This window comes from Ovis aries, chromosome 18 (assembly GCF_016772045.2).
Source record: "Ovis aries strain OAR_USU_Benz2616 breed Rambouillet chromosome 18, ARS-UI_Ramb_v3.0, whole genome shotgun sequence".
Lineage (NCBI taxonomy): Eukaryota > Metazoa > Chordata > Mammalia > Artiodactyla > Bovidae > Ovis > Ovis aries.
The window spans coordinates 31,978,629-32,000,900 of record NC_056071.1 but is presented as its reverse complement, the minus strand read 5'-3'; the positions used below and the strand labels follow the sequence as shown (position 1 = coordinate 32,000,900).

Here is a 22,272-nt window from a genome sequence, read left to right as displayed (position 1 = left end):
AGAGCACTGTAGGAGCCTCATCCGTGATAAGCGGGCCTGGCCCAGGAGCCAGGATTGGCCCACACCTCTCAGGCTGCTCTGTTCTCTCAGCAGAGCTCTGCCAAGTTCTTTATCCCTATGCCAGCTGCTCCAGGGGTGCAATGGCAATAGCCCTCCATCTGCTCTGCCTCATAAGCAGCAGGACAACAGGGAGCTGCTATAGGTGGGTGGGTCCCGGCAGAAAAGGCTTCAAGGGTAGCAGTTCTCCATTCATGCTCAGATCTATCTGCTGACCTGGGTCAGAGAGCATCTCTCCAGGAGTGATGACTACCTTAGGGGGTCAGAAGGAAAATGAAAGCACTTTGCAGCGTTCACCCGTTTATTGCCTTCATAGGGTGGGTGAAGAGGGGGAAGAGGTAGGGTGAGACAGGGGTGCCTCAGCTGAGCGGAAGCAGCTGACCCCTGAGTGCCAGCTCCATCTGGTCACAGCTGGCCAGAAAGGTGCAAGGGCTGTGGACTGAGTGAGCAATGGCGGTGCGGGTACCTCCACGGCCCCACCCCCTCGGGCCGTCCTCCCACACCCCGGCTAGCTGGATTGGTGGAAAGGGGAGTGCCCGCCCTCTCCGGTCACGCCTGGGGCGGGCCCTGGTTGAAGGGCCGGAAGACAAGGAAGATGGGCTTGTCCGGAGTCAGGATGAGGTTGAAGATGGTGTTCACATCACCGATCTGCTGCATTTCAACCCTGAAGTTCTCCAGAATCTGAGAAAGAGGGGTAGTGGGCTTAGGGGAGAGGCGGGGCAGGTCTGTCTCCCCCAGCCCAGGCTCATTCACCTGGGAGCAGTTGCGTGTGATGTGAGATGCTCCAAGTGGGTCTACCTCCAGCTCCTACTGAACCCTGTGCAGAGCCTGAAAATACCACTGGCACTCTGTCCCCCTGGTTCAGGCTTTCACTTTGGTTTCTACGAAACCTTTTCCACCCCACCCTCCTCCCATCATAAGTTCTGTGGGAACTTATGGCCAGGGAGCCCCCGTGGATGGTGAGTGGGTTTGCCCCAAAAGGAGACCGCAGGAGGTTGTGGGGGAGGGGAGACCAAGTCCCAGGAGACAGATGTCCCCAGGTCAGACTCACGTGGATGAGGAAGAGGGTCATCTCCAGCTCGGCGATCCGCCGGCCCACGCACTGCCGCACTCCCCAGCCGAAGCCCAGGTTCCGGAAGTGGATGAGGTCCTTGTCTTTACCCAGCCACCTGGTTGGGTCAAACTTGTCCGGATTGGAGAAGAAGGCAGGGTCTCGGCCCATGGCATAGATGGCCACTTGCACCAGTGTCTGAGGACAAGGTGAGCCGAGGTCTGAGTAGGCCTACCTCCTCACACCCGGAACAATACCAGCACAGCATAATACCCACTATGTGATCTTGAATAAGGCCCCACCTCTCCCTGAGCCTCGCCCATCCAACGGGCACCACCAAAGACACTAGGCTGGGGATGGGCCAAGGGATTGTCGTGCCCCTTTCCTCAGTCCCAGAGGACCCTCAGAAACCCAGGCAGCCCATGGAATCTCCCTCCTAACCTAGAAGTCCAGCAACATCCCAAAACCACCATCCACTGTGACCATCCCCTCTGCCCTTCATTCACACTTGGACCACTGCTGCCAAGGACCCCACCAGCCAGCCCCAGGAAGAAAGGCAGGACAGAAGCCCCCCTTGCCACTATCTTATGCAATTGCAGTCTGCTCCTGGCCTCCCCTGTCTGACGACAGAGCCTGCAGCCTTCTTGCCACACCTACCTTGGCAGGAATCAGGTAATCTTGAAGAACCAAGTCACTTTCAGGGTATCTCTGCAGGGTCACGGAGATAGGGTGGAGTCTGCCAGTGGAAAGCATTCAGAAGCTGATGCCCCAAGGCCTGGACAAAGGCCCGGCCCCCAGCATGGCAGCTCAGCTCCAGCTGGAGCACCCCGGCGGGGGTGGTGTTCTGGAGGCAGGACCCCTCCTCCCCATTCCCAGCTGTCTTCCCCAGACTCCTCACTTCCTGCTACCCATTTTCTCCACCAGCCCATCCTTGTAACCCTGTGCTCAGGCAGCACCCTATCCCTGCCCAGGGATTTGAGGGAGTAGGGTGGGGCAGGGCAGGCATAGGTGGGAGTGGACTTGCCTTAGCGTCTCCTTGATGCTAGCTTTGAGAAGTGGGACCATTTGCAGCATCTTGCTTATGTCGCCCTCTGCCTGGCGTCGGGCATTCAGAACCTCCTTCCGCAGCATCTCCTGCACATTCAGGCTGCGTGCCATCTCGTACAAGTGCCACTGCAGCGTCATGGATGTCTGGTGGAGAGTGTGGGGGTGCAGAAAACCCAGAGGGCTGGTTACTCATGGGGCATCTAGTTCATTGCCAAACACTTCCCCTCACCCTTGTCTAGGGATCCAGAAACCACTATCCACATAAAGCAAACCACAATTCAGAAGGCAAATGTCAGGACTTCCCTGGTGATCTGGTGGCTAAGACTCTGCATTCTCAATGCAGGGGTGGCCCAGCTTCAACCCCTAGTCAGGGAACTAGATCCTGCATGCTGCAACAAAGACCTGGTGCAGCCAAATAAATACTTTTTTAAATTTTTTTTTTTAAGGCAAATGTCCAAGAAGCTTTTCTTGTGGTCCAAGCAGGAATGTTTGGGGCAGCACTTATCCCTGCCCTCCCCACTCACATCACCAGAGCCCTCACATCTTCCCAGCCAGTAGAGGGAAGGACCCTAACTAATGCCTTCTTCCAAAGGACTCCAGAGGCCTTAAGAGGCCAAATCCTACTTCTGTAATGGCTGTACTCCTGATGACTGCCGTTCCTCTTGAAATGCCTGTTAAATGAGCAGCCCTCTCCCCAGCAGAACTTCCCTCTAAATGTAGCATCTGCCTATAGTAGTGTAGCATAAAATGAGGCTCAAAAATGCTGAAACCAGAACAACCAGACCTCTTTTATGTCAGGGTTGCAATTAGCATGTGGTCTATACTGAGACTGACCAGCTAATCTCAGAGCTAATGTAGTGAGTGTTAACTTTCACGGAGGTATGAGTGATCCTCCTCAGGCCCCATAGAACAGATTCTTCAGTGATGGAACTGGAATATGTCCTAGGGCTAGACACACAGTGTTGGCGTATTAACTTGCCAAGGATCATATTTTGGTCCAAGAGGTTTGGACATGCTTCTTCTTCCTCTCAGTGGAAGCAATTGTGAAAAAAAAAAAAAAAAAAAAAGCCATCCAGTCACTTACCAGCTTGAAATCCTTGCCTGGATCCCTGGAGTCCCCAGATCAAGTCCAGAGTCTGTGACCAGACCCATGGACCCCCTCCAACAGCTGCCGGTTGCTCCCAGCCCACTGCCACCTCTCTCCAGCATGCTCCAGCCACCTTGAGCTACATGCAGCTCCTGAAGCCCAGAAATCTTCCTCATGCCATTCCCTTTTCCTACAGTTCCCTTCCCCAGCCTTGGAAGCAGGTGTGTACCCCTCTCTTAAGGCTCAGATCAAATGCATGTAATTGTCTCACTCCTTCCAAGCCCTGACACAGCGTGGGTACTCAAGAGATACTTGTGTAATAAGCAACAGGGCTGAATCACGAGGCATCAGGTACTGACAACACTGAGAAAAGAGGAGAGACCGACATGGCTTTTGGAGAATGAGGAGAGAGACTACTGGCTGTATTCAACTAAGTTAGGGCTTCCCTGGTGGCTCAGATGGTAAAAGAATCTGCCTGCAATGCACGAGACCTGGGTTTGATCCCTGGAGAGGGTAACGGCTACCCACTCCAGTATTATTGCCTGGAGAATTCCATGGACAGAGGAGCCTGGTGAGCTATAGTCCATGGGGTGGAATAGAGTCAGACATGACTGAGTGACTTTCACTTTCACTTTTCACCTTCACCTGAATTACTGGTTGTGTGACCTTAATGAATTTCCTTAACCTCTCTGTGCCCCAGTTTCCTCATCTCAACAAAGGGGAGCAGTAACATACCGCAAAGTATTGTTTGTGAATGCTAAACGAGTTACAAGAGTTAATGTGAAAAGCTTAGGCTCCTGCTTGCTTAATAAATGTTACCCAAGAATAACAGCTGCTCTGGTGCAGGTGAGCTTTTAGCGGGGAATCCCTTTTACATGACTGACAATACACTATGTTTAAAATACGCTCAAAGTCTCCATCTGCAGCCCAGGAATGGAAACTCCTGCATTAGAGGTTAGAGCACAATGTAAATAGAATACCTAGGAAATGAAGTTATTCACCCAGGGGCTTTGTCACCGGCTTCTCCCCAGTCCTGAAATGCTATCTCCTCTCTCTCCTCCTGGCACAAGAGGGAAGAGAAGTTGACTACTCTGTGGAGTGCTCTCCCTGTCCTGCAAGGCCACGCTGGTCTCTCCCCTCTTCTTAGTATTTTCAGCACCCAGTACCTCATCATCCAGCCCTATAAGGTGAAGAGGTGGTCGTCTGGGGCCATGCTGCCTCCTTGTCCTGGGCTGAACTGTGTCCCTCCCAAATTCATATGTTGAAGTCATAAACCCAGCACCTCACAGTGTGACTGTATTTGGAGAGAGGGCCTTTAATAAGGTAATTAAGGTAAAACGAGCTTCCCTGGTAGCTCAGTAGTACAGAATCCGCCTGCCAATGCAGGAGACACGGTTCAATCCCTGAGTCAGGAAGATCCCCTGGAGGAGGAAATGGCAACCCACTCCAGTATTCTTGCCTGGGAAATACCATGGACAGAGGAGCCTGGCAGGCTGCAGTCCATGGGGTTGCAAAAGAGGTGGACACAACTTAGCTACTAAACAAGGTAAAATGAGGTCATATGGGGGGTCCCTAATCGAATAGGATTGGTGTCCATGTAAGAAGAAAAGGGAATGTTAGTTGCGGCACAGGAACTCTTAGTTGAGGTATGTGGGATCTTGTTTCCCAACCAAGGATCGAATCCAGGCCCCCTACATTGAAAGCAAGGAATCAGAGTTCAAATGCTGCAACTAAAGATCCTGCATGCTGCCACTAAGACCCAGCTCAACCAAATAAATAAATATTTTTTTGAAAAGAAAAAGAAGGAAGTAGGGGAAATCATGTGAAGATGTAGGAAGAAGACAGCCATCAACAAGCCAGGCAGAGGGGCTTCAGAAGAACGCAACCTTGCTGATACCTTGATCCAGAATTATGAGACACTACACTTTTGTGGTTTAAGTCACCCAGTCTGTACTGCTTTATCATGGTACCTCTCACAAACTTATACATGCTTCCTGTCTGAGCCATTTAGGATATCTGAGGTCTGCTGTATTCATCTTTATAGTCTTGGGGCCTGAATCATAACTAGCAATCAAGAAACGCTAATGAATTAACCCTCACCATCACATTCGCTTGAGGAAGTTTAAGGTTTAGGAAAAGGGAAGGCACACAGGACAGAGAAATTTTGACATTCAAGAACAGAAGCTTCTGGGACTTTCCTGAAGGTCTAATGGTTAAGACTCCACGTTCCCAGTGCAGAGGGTCCGGGTTCAATCCCTGGTCAGGGAACCAGACCCTACAGGCCACAACTAAAGATCCCACGTGCCACAACCAAGTCCTGACACAGCTAAATTAATACAGTAAAATAAATACTAAAAAAGAAGTTTCTTGGATATTATTCTACCTGTGGACCTCTGGGAGACACCGTGCATGATGCCTTCAGACACTGGGGGAACCAAGGGGGACTGAGGTCTGGAAGAGGGGGCATGGAAGGCAACAAAAAGATTTGGAGGGCAAGCCCAGGGCAAATTCCACTGGTTGGTTGGCTCCCAGCTGCTCAGAGACCCGCCTGCCTTCCTGATACCAAGTGAGCTGTGTCACCCACCTGAACCTAGTCACGCCCTCTTCATTAGCAAAGGAAAAATGGTGGATCAGCCTCAAGGCACGCTCAGTGGATGACTGACTTGAGCTCGCTTTCCCAGAAGATTAGCATCTAGGAAGTGGGGTCAGGAGGGGGAGATGGAGCCTTCATGGACAGGGGTTTCAGACAATGAGGAAGGCTGTGGGGAAGGGGCGCAGGAAGGGACCGGATGTACCCCTACGGCCACCTTTCTGGGTCCTCACCGTGTCCACACCCCCGGCCAGCATCTCCGTAATATTGGCCTTGACATCCTCCAAGAGCATCTTCTCACTTTTCAGGAGGTGGTAGAGGATGCCTGGGTAATTCCTAAATTCTGTTTTCTGTCTCAGATCCTGGTAGAAGATCTCAGTGTATTTTTCAGCTGTGGGGCAAAAAGAAAGAAAACAGGGAGGCCAGGAATTTCCCTGGCTGTGCAGGGGTTAAAAATCCATGCTTCTCCTGCAGGGGAGCACAGACTCAATCCCTGGGCAGGGAAATAAGATCCCACATGTTTCCAGGTGGCCAAAAGAAGAAAAGGAAAAAGCAGCAAGGCTCTCTCAGAGGGGCAAGAAGGAGCACAAGGGCTTGAGGATTCTGGAGCCCTGCACTTTCTTAGCTGCTGTTTCTTTGAGGAGCATGCTCTATAAAGTTCCTCATACCTGTTTTTTTTTAAATTATTAATTATTTAGGGTAAATGCTATCATGCCCATTTTACAGATAAGGAAACAGAAGTCCATCTAAGACAATAACTTGCACAAGGTCACAAGGGTGTCCGGGCAGAGGCAGGATTTAACTCCAGACCTGGCATCATCACCACATCCCAGTCAGCCGTCTCCACCCTGTCACCAAAGCCCTGCTCTGTCACTAAGCACGGCCGTGTCTGAAATGCTGGTCTTTAACCCATGTTGGGAATCCCAGGCTTCTTGGAAGAATACGATAGACCTCTTTAATCCTTTCTTCAGAAAAATCTGATCATCCCCAGGAGCCAGCTTTCTGCCTACCATATTCAGGGGTTCCTGGTCCTTCCTGATGGCCATCCGTGGGTTTTCTATGCGGCAAGTCGTAACTTGGGACAAAGCGGCAGGCCAAGGTCTGAGGCTCCCAACTGACTTTCTCTCTCCCTCTGTGTCTTTCTCCCCACTCCCCCAACCCTCAACCTTCCAACCCAGGCCTGGATTTCCCATCTCCAGAGGCAGACAGGACTCTCCTGGCTCCCACCTATGACTGCCCAGGGCACAGCCCTCACCTTTATTGAAAATTGTATCCCATGCGGCTACATGGTCCCTCCAAGTCTTGGTTCTGAACAGACGGTACAGTTCTGGAGGGAGGTTGAGCAGAGGGACACTGGTATGGAACATCTTGTAGACGGCATCAATGAACTTCTGGGCCTCGGTGTCCACTGTGTCCTCCAGCATCCCCAGGCGCTCCCCAAACATGACATTAGTGATGGCTGCAAAGTTGAAGAGTCTCATCCAACCTGACCATCTGACAGCCTCAGCTCCCAGGAAACTATCGCGTCCCCCTCTCCCCAACACATGGAAGCCCTTGCATCCAACCTCAGCCTCCTTCAGTAAAGAAACTGAGAGCTGAGTCCCAAAGGGCTGAGATTGCAGGAATAAGGAAAACTGCCTTTGTGGCAGTCAATCAGGCCCTTCCGAGGGTCATAGGACAGACCCTAAAAAAGGATCCCTCAAGCGGGAGGCAGAGCCTCCAGCATGGCTGAGAAAAGGCTCAGGCTGGGAGGAAACTGCTCTGTCCCCCTTCCACCAGCACTCCCCAGCAGCCTCTCAGCTTTCCTCCTGGGAAGAGAAACTTCTCGTCTATAACTGATCAGAGTGGCTACATACTTCCTGGAACAGGTCAGATGAGTGCCTGGGGGGACATTAGTCCCCAGTAACTGGCCATCCAGGGCCTGCTCTGGCTGGTCATAAGAAGTCACAACAACCCTCAAGGGTTTCCTGCCTCTTGGGTCAGGAATTTTATGCCAAACCCTGGGCACTGCAAATCTCCTACAGTGACCACATGATCCCCATCAAGCCACAGGGCCTTTGCATGTGCTGTTCCCTCTGCCTACACTGTCCAACCTCTTTACTCCATCTGGAAAATTCCTACACATCCTCCAATACCCTGTTTCAATTACCCACCCAACCCTCCCCTCTCCTCCCAGACTTCGAAGGGAAGCTCTGTCCCGAGAGAGAGATTTGCTGAATGAAAGGCCAAGTCAAACCCTGGCTTTTGGAGGAAACTGGTGATAGGGACCCACATTTTAGCAATTCTTGCCCCCATATCATGAATCAGATGAGAGCGTGCAGCTCTCCCCCGGGTAGCTGATGACAGAGAATGTGTTCAGCGGCTCCTCCCAGAAACCAATCCTGACACTTCTTCAGAGTCTATGCTGGGTCTCAAGGTGAGATGCTGGATTCTCCCATCCCCAGGACTGTGGCCAGGTAGGTTCCAGTTCCTTACACTCAAAGGCAAAGCGAAACAGGTCTTCCTTGATGTCCCCTACAAACTTTCCGGAGCCCTGCTGCTTGATGCGCTTGTGCAGGAGGCTGACGAAGTCCTGAGACACTGGATTCAGCAGTGGGATGAAGTTCTTTATTGCCTCTGGAGCCATCACCTCCGTGTTCAGGACCACCCGGTCTTTCTTCCAGGCTCCTGACTTCCTGGAAAAACATGGGCCCTCGGGCCCTCATGGTCACAAACCCCAGGCCTAGCAAACACAGAGGGGGCTGACTAGGCTTTCCCAAAAGGCTGAGCCACAGCTCGAAGTCCAGCGCTCACATCCACAGCCCTCCCTGCCCTCCCCTCCTCCCAGCTTCTGCCTGGCCTAGGCGGGACAGAGGGGAGGGAATAGGGAGGCTTGTGTGACAGAAAAAAAAAAAAAAAAGCTGAAGATCAAACCCCCAACCGTGCTCAACTCCCGCTGCTGCTGCTGCTGCTGCTGCTGCTTTAAACAAGATGGAAATCCTATTTTTAGAGCCTTCAAGTAACTGTCAAGCCCTCTAGTCTTGGCCTCTGCTACAGATCTGCCCTCCCCACCACTTCTGCTTCCTCCTGGTCAATCTCACCTCCTACCATTCAAGGCTCCCTCTACATCACCTTTTCTGGCCCCTGCACAACTGACCAACCTCTGTACCCCCAACACGTCTCATTACTTTCATTGGTGGGGAATCTCAGGGGCCCAGAATTGGGTTAATACCCATTCCTATTCACAGCTTATAGCCCTTTCTTGAAAATAGATCCGTGCAAAGCCCTCTTTGTTATTTGGGGGCTTTTTATGTTTACAAGAATGTTATTATAAACTCACAATCCAACATGAATACTAGAAGCTTGATGATAACTTTCAGATGCCAGCCCGGTCCTCCCACATCCTGCCTCCCTTCCTCCCAACCTGAATCTCTTCTTTGCTTTTGTAAATAGTTTTATCTGATTAACATATATTTCCAAAACGTGCTTTTAAAAAATGCATGCTTGTTTTCAATTTCTTATAAAAGCTGTCATGACTTGCTTTTTTCACTCAATTTATATCTCTAAGTATCATCTGTATTGTTGTGAGACACTGAGTCTGTTCTTGTTGACTGGGGCCTGCCACCGTCACTCCTTTCATGCTCCTGTTAGGCATTTAGGTGATTTCCCGGTTTTTGCTATTATGAACAACTGCATTGCAAACATCTTAGTACATATCCGTCTCGGTGGGTGGGGTGGGGGTATTCTTTGGAGTATATTCCTGAGAGCAGAATGACTGCATTTTAAGTATGGGTTTATAATGGCTGCATTATAAACATTCAACTGCAGGAAGTAATGTCCAACCATTTTCCAAAGTGGTGACATCGGTTTTCAGTCCCACTAGCAAGCTAGGAGCACTCTAGTTGCTCCATATCCTCATCAACATTTGTTATGGTCACATTTTCTTGTTTTGATGAGCAATTTGGTGGAAAATGGTATCTACTGCATTTAGATACACTGATTTGTTCATGCTTCTTACTGCTCCTTTAGACTATAAGGGACTCTCCTAGGGGCAGGGCCCTGCCCTACTTGTCACTCAGAGTCCGGCACCAGGACTGGCACATATGAGGCACTCAATAAAATGGGTCTTACTGGATGAACCAGTGAATGAGAACTTTTCAAGGTCTTTAATTACTCAGTAAGATCTTCTTCCTGACCATGTTCCTGAAGATTGGCAGGGCAGTTCATCCTCCCCATCATCTGTTTGATGGAGGCAGGAAGATGACAGGGATTTGTCTAGAGGCCCAGCTGTTAACAGAAAGGGCAGGACAAGCACGGCCCCAGCATCTCACCCCCAGCCTTTGCCCTTGCCCCAGCCACCGAGCATCTCCCTCCAGCCCCTGGGAGAGGGCCCAGGACTCACTTAAACAGGACTCCGATGGGTTTCTGATAATACTGGTGATAGGCCAGCCAGGGCGGGATGTCATATCTCTGTGGGTAGGATCCCTCGAACTTAAAGAGATGGGCCACGTCTTCAGGGTGAATGATATAAACTGACTCCAAATTGCCGAGCTTCTCCCTGGAGGGGCAGAAGAGGGGCGCTGTGAAGTCAGGATCTGCGGAGAGTCCCGCAGACCCTGAGCAATCAGGGCACAGGACTCAGCTCCTCTGTAACCACCCTGCGGCCAACAGCACAGCGCGGACGGGCCTGGGAGTGGATCCTGGCCCTTAGTTTCCTCGCTGTACGACCTGAGTCTCCTCCTCCGAGTCTCAGTTTCTCCAGTGGGGATAAATACAGTACCTGCCCAACAGGATTGCTGAGGAACAGGATGATATGAAATCTATGAGTGTGACTGCTGTTGCGTGTGTCTGTGCTCAGTCTGATTCTTTGTGACCTTATAGACTGTAACCCACCAGGCTCCTCTGTCCATGGAATTCTCCAGGGAAGAATACTGGAGTGGGTTGCCAAGCCCTCCTCCAAGGGGTCTTCCTGCCCAGGGACTGAACCCTTGTCCCTCGTGTCTCCTGCATTGGCAGGCGGATTCTTTACCACTGTGCCACCTGGGAAGACATTCTCTAAGTAACAGCTTCGTGCTCATCTTATCATCACAGTGGCTCCTACACATCCTCAGGACCAAGCCCACCCCTACCCAGGGCCTCCCCTGGATCATCAGGCCCTCCAGTGTTCATTCTTCCTGTGTGTCTACACTCTCAGCACCCTCCACCCTCTCACCTATGCAGAGCTCAGAAACATGGCACTTTCCTGGCAGCTGGGAGTAACCCTGGACTAGAGTGACTCCATGCAGGTCACACACCAGGCCAGGCAGTCCCTTCTAAGCTCTAGGAGTGACGTTGTGGGACTGGTCACCCTCCCCCAGGAATTAGATGCCCAACAAAGTACTCTGTCACTATTAAAATAAAACAGAGCTAAATCATCAAGCCCCAGGTATAAATATACCTTAAGACACTTTGCATAGTATTAATGTACAACTGTCATGAAACAACAGAAAATTCTGCTTCTCACTTGTATCTGCCTTTTGCATAAGAAAGTTAATTCAAGATACACTTCAAGGTAAAATATAAAAGCATACAAGTATAAGCCAAATTCTCATTCTCTCCCTCTCTCTACCCTCCTTCCCCTCTCTTCCTTCCTCTCCCTTGAGAATGGAGAGAGAGGGGAAGGGGAGAAGGTGAGGCTGGGGAGTGGGAGAGAGCATGGCTTTAGCCACTAACCCACAGAGCCCAGGCCTATCTTCCCCAAGTCTCCTTGGCCGACCATGGCCTCCCAGAAAATCCCCCCAGTGTTTTTCCAGCTGCCACACATCCTCAAACCGCTGACTCCATTAAAAACAGCTAAGCAGAGTCCTTGAAATGCTATTGTTACTATCAATTCTACCTCTGGGAATCTAGCCCAAGGCAGCTATCTGACATCAGTGATGCCTGATGGATGAAAATGTTCATAGAAAAAAAAAAAAAAGGATAAGGATGTCTAATAGTTAAAAAAAAAAAAAACTAGAGTGGTCTAAATATCCACTTTAAAAAGCTGGCTGAAAAAAATATGTCTTATCCATACTATGGGCTAATATGCTGCCTTTTAAAATTATATTAAAGAGAGAAAAGAGAAAAGAAGTCCTTGGTACAGTGTTATAGGACAACACAAATAGCATATAAATACATTCACATTCTGAATGGTACATAAATATTACCAAAACTGAGATTGTATTTGATATCAATTTTTCTAAACTGTTGAATAAAGGACAGGAATAGACTTGTATTAAGGGAAAGTCCATGAAACTTGTAAATTCCTCATGTTCATTTAGAAGTTTGTTATTTCCAGGCTATAGTTAGAATACTGACACCCTGAATAATATAATAATATGCGTGCTCACTCATGTCCAACTCTTTCCGACCCCATGGACTCTAGCCCGCCAGGCTTCTCTGTCCATGGGATTTCCAGGCAAGAATACTGGAGTGGGCTGACATGTCCTCCTCCAGGGGATTTTCCTGACCCAGGGATCACACCCGCATCTCTTGCATCTCCGGCATTGGCAGGTAGATTCTTTACCACTAGTGCCCCCTGGGAAGCCTGACACCCTGAACTGGAAGCTAAACAATCAGGGTTGCAGCCCTGGCTTTGCCCTGATGAACTGTGTGACCTTGGCAAGACCCTTCTCTCTGGGTCTCAGTTTTCCCATCTGTGAATTGGGATAATGCCAAATTTAAGGACAGGTTGCAAGACTCAAATGAAAGTGACTCAGAAAATAGGGGCTTTATAAAATAAAGAGTTCCTACAAGGGGCTAGGAACAGGAAGAAGGAGGAGGGGAGGAAGTAGGGAATAATGAAAAAATCCATGGAGTAAGACTGGGGAGAGAGGCTTAGAAGGGAGAGAAAGAAACAGACAAAGAAGAGAGACTAAGGAGCAAACTTCTTCCAAACCTAACATTCAGCCTGGGGCTAAGGGGGTGCCCTGTCTCCAACCAGTTCTAAAAAAGCGCTTATAACTGTAAAAGGGGGAATTCCCTGTCAGTCCAGTGGTTACGGCTCAGTGCGCCCACTGCAGGGGACACAGGCTTGATCCCTGAAGAGAACTAAGATCCCACAGGCCACGCAGTGCATCCCCCCCACCAAAAAATAAATAAATAAAGTAAAAGTAAAGCGTTATCCTTCCTCGTATCCCCTCCCTGCCCTCAACCATCACCTTTGCCACCTCTAATCCCCCTCACCTATGCTTTCAGAAAGGAACCCAAATGTCTCTTGAAGCCCACCTACCTTAGAAACTGCTAAACCAGAACAAGTGAGGCCTCCCTCCCAAGGGCAGCCCCCAGACCTCACCCCCAACCCAGGGCAAGAAGGTGGGGTACAGCGAGGCCAAAAGCCCAAAGGCCCTCCCTCCCAGCTGGATGCAAGGCAGATGTTTGGGGAAGAGGGACGGCAGCCAGGCCTAATGGAAGGGACCAATCAGCCACTCGGAGCCCCACAGGCCCAGGGGTGACAAGACCAGCACCCTAGCAGGACGGGCTTCTAGCTGAGTGGTCAGGGCTAGAGTCCTAACCTCTCTGAACTTCCTTCTCCTCTGAAAATGGGGATGACAACCACACCTTGCACAGTGTCCTGCAGATAATGGAGGTACCGGGGCTTATTCTCTTGGCCTCCCCACCTCCCCAAAGTTTCTAAGGGTGTAGAGCCCGGGGACTGTTGAGGCCTCAGGGCTGGAAAGTAAACCCACTGTCTGGGAAGCATTAACTCTACTCCTGCCACCCCAGGCAGGAAGAAATAAAGTCAGAGGTGAACCAGAGCCTGGAAAGGGAAGGCAGACCTTTCAGGGAGGGGGCCACCACCGGCTTCCCTATCCCGCCAGCCCCCATCCTCTGCCAGGCTTACCTGTAAATGGGACCATACTTCTGGAAGTTCTCGATGTGGTGAAAGTGGATTCTCTGTGAGCCCTTCTTCCTCCAGAAATGGTACAGGTTAATCCAGCCGTTGTCACCAGGGGAGGGGATCTCACTGTAGGGGCGAGGGGTCCTCGTGGAGATGCCAGCTCCCTCTCCAGTGCCCACCCTGTGGTGGCCCCAGCCCTCCCTGCCCGTGTTCAGGAGGGGTGGGCAGGCTTTGACCAGGGCTGAGCGGAAGGGAAGCCCCCTGGCCAGCATGCTGCCCCTACAGCTGCCGCTGTCCCTGCCCGTACTGCAGCATGTGACTCCGGCCCTGGGGCCCTGGGACCCAGCTTATAATCACCAGCTCAAGGCTAAGTGAGAAGCTGACAGGGCGGTCAGCTTCCTCCAGCTGACTCCAGCCCACACAGCTCCTCCCAAACTTGGTACTGTAAAGGAAAGAATGTAGCCCGTCATTTCAGTTCTACAAACATCAAGCATCAGCCACAGTGGCCACCTACCTGAGGGAACTCCCTCCCTCAGTGCACCCTGAGGAGACTTCAGGATGAAGGAAAACAGAAAGCGTTTGCATTGTACTGGTCCCTAGGTAAGATGTTTATCTAAGGAAAATTTCCATGACCCCAGATTCTTGCACACATAACTTCTCTGGTGGCTGTCAGTAAAAAATCCACCTGCAATGCAGGAGACGAGGGTTCAGTCCTTGGGTTAGGAAGATCCCAGGGAGAAGGAAATGGCAACGCACTCTAGTATTCTTGCCTAGAAAATCCCATGGACAGCGGAGCTTGGTGGGCTTCAGTCTATGGGGTCTCAAAAGAGTCAGACAGGACTTAGTGACTAAACAACAACATATATAGAAAAACACTAAAATCATTCACTTGAGGTGTCTGTTGTTTGGGATTAGCAATAATCTTTTTATGACTACATATTCATCCCCCTTCTCCCGGCAAAAAAAAAAAAAAAAAAAAGATTGATATAAACCCTATCTTTTCCCTTACTTCTTTGGAACAGATCATTGGAGCTGGCTGAGAGCAGTCTCCTAGGCCAAAGTCCTGTAGGGGAGCAAAATCTGCCACCCAAAATATCTCTTTAGAATGCAGATTACTTAAAAATGAAAACAATCAAAGCCCAAAAGACTTAGGAAAAATTGACCTTCCCTCTAACTGCCTGAAGAATTTAAAGAGGGCCTGTTTCAGGAATCACCAGGGACATCTACAGAGAATATGGTCTTAGAGATGGAGATGAGACCCCTCTGTATCCCATTATCTCTGCATGGGCCAGCAAACATCTATTTACCAAACATTTGCTATTCCATCTCCATGCCTCTTCAAACCCCTTAAGCCCCTACCTCCAACATCTTCTTTTACGGGAAAAACACAAGATACTGGCCCCAGATAGCTGAGATACAAATGAAAAGAATTATTTCAGTGAGCCCAGACTCTTATAGTTGTTGTTGTTTAGCCGCTCAGTTGTGTCTAGCTCTGCAAGCCCTTTGATTGCAGCACGCCAGGCTTCCCTGTCCTTTACCATCTCCCAGAGCTTGCTCAAACTCATGTCCATTGAGTCGGTGATGCCATCCAACCATCTCGTCCTCTGTCATCCCCTTCTCCTCCTGCCTTCAACCTTTCCCAGCACCAGGGTCTTTTCAGATGAGTCGGCTTTTCGTATCAGGTGGCCAAAATATTGGAGCTTCAGCTTCAGCATCTGTCTTTCCAATGAATATTCAGGGTTGATTTCCTTTAGAATTGACTTGTTTGATTTCCTTGCAGTCCAAGGGACTCTCTCCAACATCACAGTTCAAAAGCATGAGTTCTTCAGCACTCAGCCTCCTTATTGTCCAACTCTCACATCCATACATGACTACTGGAAAAACCATAGCACTGACTATATGGACCTTTGTCGGCAATGTCTCTGGTTTTAATAGGCTATCTCGGTTTGTCATAGCTTTTCTTCCAAGGAGCAAGTGTCTTTTATTTTCATGGCTGTAGTCACCTTCCTCAGTGATTTTGGAGCCCAAGAAAATAAAGTTATTCACTGTTTCCATGATTTCTGCATTTATTTACCATGAAGTGATGGGACTGGATGCCATGATCTTCATCTTTTGAATGTTGAGTTTTAAGACAGCTTTTCACTTTCCTCTTTCACCTTCATCAAGGGGCTCTTTAGTTCCTCTTCACTTTCTGCCATGAGGATGATGTCATTTGCACATATGAAGTTATTGATATTTCTCCTGGCAATCTTGGTTCCGGGAATCAAGTTTGTGCTTCATTCAGCCCAGCATTTCACATGATGTACTCTGCGTATAAGAAATAAGCAGGGTGACTATATACAGCCTTGACGTACTCCTTTCCCAATTTTGAACCAGTCCGTTGTTCCAGGTACGGTTATAACTGTTGCTTCTTGCATATAGGTTTCTCAGGAGGCAGGTAAGATGGCTTGATATTCCCATCTCTTTAAGAATTTTCCACAGTGTGTTATGATTCACAGAGTCGAAGGCTTTAGCATAGTCAGTGAAGCAGAAGTAGACTCTAACTTTCCCATGTATAGAAAAGTGCTAAATTCATTAACTTAGGATATCTGGTTTCCTTTAATTATATCATTTTGATGTTCAGACTACATGCCCTTTGTTACAAAACTTCTATATAACCTGGCTCCTCGCCTCACCTCCTCAGAGAAGTTCTCTCAGGGTCACTTGAGATGCTGTCTCCCAGGCTTAAAGTCCTAAAAATTCCCACCAAATAAAAACATATTTCTCAACTTTTAGGTTGTGACTATTTTTTAATTAGACAGTATTTAAGGTGAAAGTTTCAAGTATTTCAGCGTGTTAGTTTTTCTGGATCTCTCCCATTTATGTGTGTTGTTAAACTTTGTTTTATTTTCTTCTGATGAGACATCAGTCTCATGTCAATTTCATTCTTAGACCAGCAAGAGGAACCTAGAAGGGCAGAGGAAAATTTCTTCCTCCCCAAGAGCTGGCAACAAGGGTGGGATGCAGCTTTACTGGCTGGACACTACCCACTTCAAAGCTGCTACAGTTAAAAGACCCTAGGATGACTGACAAAATTTAAGAATTCTTACTATGCCTGTCTCCTGAATCTCTATCTTCTAGATCTATTGGAAACAAGAGTGGTTAAGTTTTCTCTTTCCTAAAATAGATTATCTGGAGAAAACAGATATAGGGCTAGCTGGATTTGGTGACTCTTGGCTTGAAATTTGGCAGAGTACTCTCGATTTGTTGATTCTTTTCCTCTCAGAAGTTGTCACTGTTTTCCTTGTCTGTTTTTTGTGTCCTTTGTCCTAAGGAAGAAAATCATTCATCTGATTAGGTTTTCCTTTCGTCTTGTTCTGTGTCTTGAGAGCTTGGCTTGTAAACCAGTGAGAATACTCTCTATTTTCTCTACCATCTCTGGCAGGTGCACTTTTGCTGTTGTTGTTCAGACACTAAGTCTAATCTGTCTCTTTGTGGTCCCATGGGTTACAGCATGCCAGGCTCCTCTGTCCTCTACTATCTCCTGGAGTTTGCTCAAATTCATGACTATTGAGTTGGTGACGCTATCCAACTATCTCATCCTCTATCGCCCCCTTCTCTTCCTGCCTTCAATCTTTCCCAGCATCAGGGTCTTTCCCAATGAGTGGACGCATCCTATCAGGTGGCCAATGTTTGGAGCTTCAGCTTCAGCATCGGTCCTTCCAATGAATATTCAGGATTTATTTCCTCTAGGATTGACTGGTTTGATCTCCTTGCAGTCCGAGGGGCTCTCAAGAGTCCTCTCTAGCAGCTCATTTTGAAAACGTCAATTCTTTGGTGCTCAGCCTTCCTTATGGTCCAGCTCTCACAAGGTGCACCTACCAGTGTGTGCTTGGGAGCCAGCTGAATAGACTGGGATTCTTAGCAGTCTCTTGGTCCAGCCGTGCCAGTTCTCAGGGGACTTTGTCATATGGAGTCTCAGTCCACATGGGCCTTTGTTATCTCAACCCTCATTGCTTTATTAGTGAGGTAACAAAAGTCTTTAATTTCTCAAACTATATTTGAGACTGAACTTTCTGGATCTTATGAAGACTGAATTCTCTACACTCCCTTGTGGGGATGTCTCTTGCATTTTGTTGGTTTGAGTCACTATTAAGATCCTTGTCAATGGCCAGATGATGGATCCTTTAAATTGGAAAAGCTTCTAAAGTGATAAAATGTTTTACAGAGATCTCATCATAAGTACCTGTTTTATTGGTACCTATTAAAAAGAATAAATTAAGAGGGTGGATACAAAGAAATATAGCAACTAACTTTAAGAAATCCTTGATGAGAAAAAAAGGAAAACAAAACCAAAAAGAGTTTGGAAAGCCTTAAGGAGTTTGGTGTCTCAGTTTTCCCTCATGGGGAACAAGGTGGAAATTTTAAGGGGTTATTTAAAAATAAGATAAATAAAACAAATATTGTAAGTGGTAGAATAAAGAGAAATCAAAAGGGAAGAGTTACTGGACCCTTCAGGCAGAATGAAAATCTTTAGATATTTATTAACTAATCGGATAAATAAAACAGACATTGAAATAAAGGTTTTAGGTTTACCTACCACTGGGTGGGTCAATGAGATCCCACCTCCACTGGTCTCCGCAAACATTCAGTTCAGTTCAGTCACTCAGTCGTATTCAACTCTTTGCAACCCCATGGACCACAGCATGACAGGCCTTCCTGTCCATCACCAACTCCTGGAGTTTACCCAAACTCATGTCCATTGAATCGGTGATGCCATCCAACCATCTTATCCTCTGTTGTCCCCTTCTCCTCCTGCCTTCAATCTTTCCCAGCATCAGGGTCTTTTCAAATAAGTCAGTTCTTCCCATTAGGTGGCCAAAGTATTGGAGTTTCAGCTTCAACATCAGTCCTTCCAATGAACACTCAGGACTGGTCTCCTTTAAGATGCTCTGGATGGATCTTCTTGCTGTCCAAGGGACTCTCAAGAGTCTTCTCCAACACCAGAGTTCAAAAGCATCAATTCTTCAGCACTCAGCTTTCTTTATAGTCCAGCTCTCACATCCATACATGACTACTGGAAAAACCATAGCCTTGACTAGACGGACCTTTGTTGGCAAAGTAATGTCTCTGCTTTTTATTTTTATTATTATTTTCTTTTACTTTACAATATTGTATTGGTTTTGCCATACATCAACATGAATCTGCCACGGGTGTACACGTGTTCCCCATCCTGTACCCACCTCCCACCTCCCTCCCCATACCATCCCTCTGGGTCATCCCAGTGTACGAGCCCTGAGCATCCTGTACCATGTATTGAACCTGGACTGGCAATTCGTTTCACATATGATATTATACATGTTTCAATGCCATTCTCCCAAATCATCCCACCCTTGCCCTCTCCCACAGAGTCCAAAAGACTGTTCTATACATCTGCGTCTCTTTTGCTGTCTCACATACAGGGTTATCATTACCATCTTTCTAAATTCCATATATATGTGTTAGTATACTGTATTGGTGTTTTTCTTTCTGGCTTACTTCACTCTGTATAATAGGCTCCAGTTTCATTCACCTCATTAGAACTGATTCAAATGTATTCTTTTTAATGGCTGAGTAATACTCCATTGTGTATATGTACCACAGCTTTCTTATCCATTCATCTGCCAATGGACATCTAGGTTGCTTCCATGCCCTGGCTATTATAAACAGTGCTGTGATGAACACTAGGCTACACGTGTCTCTTTCAATTCTGGTTTCCTCGGTGTGTATGCCCAGGAGTGGGATTGCTGGGTCATATGGCAGTTCTATTTCCAGTTTTTTAAGGAATCTCCACACTGGTCTCCATAGTGGCTGTACTAGTTTCCATTCCTACCAACAGTGTAAGAGGGTTCCCTTTTCTCCACACCTTCTTCAGCATTTATCTCTTGTAGATTTTTGGATCGCAGCCATTCTGACTGGCGTGAAATCATACATTGATCTATATTTCTGTCTTTGTGCCAGTACCATACTGTCTTGATGACTGTGGCTTTGTAGTAGAGCCTGAAGTCAGGCAGGTTGATTCCTCCAGTTCCATTCTTCTTTCAAGATTGCTTTGGCTATTCGAGGTTTTTTGTATTTCCATACAAATTGTGAAATTATTTGTTCTAGCTCTGTGAAAAATACCGTTGGTAGCTTGAAAGGGATTGCATTGATACTATAGATTGTTTTGGGTAGTATACTCGTTTTCACTATATTGATTCTTCCGATCTATGAACACAGTATATTTCTCCATCTATTAGTGTCCTCTTTGATTTCTTTCACCAGTGTTTTATAGTTTTCTATATATAGGTCTTTAGTTTCTTTAGGTAGATATATTAAGTATTTTATGCTTTTCATTGCAATGGTGAATGAAATTGTTTCCTTAATTTCTCTTTCTATTTTCTCATTATTAGTGTGTAGGAATGGAAGGGATTTCTGTGTGTTGATTTTATATCCTGCAACTTTGCTATATTCATTGATTAGCTCTAGTAATTTTCTGGTGGAGTCTTCAGGGTTTTCTATTTAGAGGATCATGTCATCTGCAAACAGTGAGAGTTTTACTCCTTCTTTTCCAATTTGGATTCCTTTTATTTCTTTTTCTGCTCTGATTGCTGTGGCCAAAACTTCCAAAACTGTGTTGAATAGTAGCGGTGAAAGTGGGCACCCTTGTCTTGTTCCTGACTTTAGGGGAAATGCTTTCAATTTTTCACCATTGAGGATAATGTCTGCTGTGGGTTTGTCATATATAGCTTTTATTATGTTGAGGTATGGTCCTTCTATTCCTGCTTTCTGGAGAGTTTTTATCATAAATAGATGTTGAATTTTGTTAAAGGCTTTCTCTGCATCTATTGAGATAATCATATGGCTTTTATTTTTCAATTTGTTAATATGGTGTATTACATTGATTGATTTGCAGATATTGAAGAATCCTTACATCCCTGGGATAAAGCCCACTTGGTCATGATGTATGATCTTTTTAATGTGTTGTTGGATTCTGATTGCTAGAATTTTGTTAAAAATTTTTGCATCTATGTTCATCAGTGATATTGGCCTGTAGTTTTCTTTTTTTGTGGCATCTTTGTCAGGTTTTGGTATTAGGGTGATGGTGGCCTCATAGAATGAGTTTGGAAGTTTACCTTCCTCTGCAATTTTCTGGAAGAGTTTGAGTAGGATAGGTGTTAGCTCTTCTCTAAATTTTTGGTAGAATTCAGCTGTGAAGCCGTCTGGACCTGGGCTTTTGTTTGCTGGAAGATTTCTGATTACAGTTTCAATTTCCATGCTTGTGATGGGTCTGTTAAGATTTTCTATTTCTTCCTGGTTCAGTTTTGGAAAGTTGTACTTTTCTAAGAATTTGGCCATTTCTTCCACATTGTCCATTTTATTGGCATATAATTGCTGATAGTAGTCTCTTATGATCCTTTGTATTTCTGTGTTGTCTGTTGTGATCTCTCCATTTTCATTTCTAATTTTATTGATTTGATTTTTCTCCCTTTGTTTCTTGATGAGTCTGGATAATGGTTTGTCAATTTTATTTATCCTTTCAAAGAACCATCTTTTGGCTTTGTTGATTTTTGCTATGGTCTCTTTTGTTTCTTTTGCATTTATTTCTGCCCTAATTTTTAAGATTTCTTTCCTTCTACTAACCCTGGGGTTCTTCATTTCTTCCTTTTCTAGTTGCTTTAGGTATAGAGTTAGGTTATTTATTTGACTTTTTCTTGTTTCTTGAGGTATGCCTGTATTGGTATGAACCTTCCCCTTAGCACTGCTTTTACAGTGTCCCACAGGTTTTGGATTGTTGTGTTTTCATTTTCATTCATTTCTATGCATATTTGGATTCCTTTTTTGATTTCTTCTGTGATTTGTTGGTTATTCAGAAGCGTGTTGTTCAGCCTCCATATGTTGGAATTTTTAATAGTTTTTCTCCTGTAATTGAGATCTAATCCTACTGCATTGTGGTCAGAAAAGATGCTTGGGATGATTTCAGTTTTTTTGAATTTACCAAGGCTAGATTTATGACCCAGGATGTGATCTATCCTGGAGAAAGTTCTGTGTGCGCTTGAGAAAAAGGTGAAATTCATTGTTTTGGGGTGAAATGTCCTATAGATATCAATTAAGTCTAACTAGTCTATTGTATCATTTAAAGTTTGTGTTTCTTTGTTAATTTTCTGTTTAGTTGATCTATCCATAGGTGTGAGTGGGGCATTAAAGTCTCCCACTATTATTGTGTTATTGTTAATTTCCCCTTTCATACTTGTTAGCATTTGTCTTACATATTGGGGTGCTCCTATGTTGGGTACATATATACTTATAATTGTTATATCTTCTTGGATTGATCCTTTGATCATTATGTAGTGTCCTTCTTTGTCTCTTTTCACAGCCTTTGTTTTAAAGTCGATTTTATCTGATATGAGTATTGCTACTCCTGCTTTCTTTTGGTCTTTATTTGCATGGAATATCTTTTTCCAGACCTTCACTTTCAGTCTGTATGTGTCCCTTATTTTGAGGTGGCTCTCTTGTAGACAACATATATAGGGGTCTTGTTTTTATATCCATTCAGCCAGTCTTCGTCTTTTGGTTGGGGCATTCAACCCATTTACGTTTAAAGT

At 46.6% G+C, this 22,272-nt stretch overlaps 1 protein-coding gene across 2 annotated transcripts; it reads right to left on the bottom strand.

Moving 5' to 3' along the window:
• Positions 1–340: 340 nt before the first annotated feature.
• Positions 341–13,992, bottom strand: CYP11A1 (cytochrome P450, family 11, subfamily A, polypeptide 1). Of its 2 annotated transcripts, NM_001093789.1 has the most exon segments (9): positions 344–738; positions 1,109–1,306; positions 1,766–1,844; positions 2,133–2,299; positions 6,066–6,223; positions 7,088–7,291; positions 8,308–8,507; positions 10,214–10,369; positions 13,673–13,941. In NM_001093789.1, coding segments are annotated over 9 exon segments (1,563 nt in total). In that variant the 3' UTR covers positions 344–606.
• Positions 13,993–22,272: the final 8,280 nt, after the last annotated feature.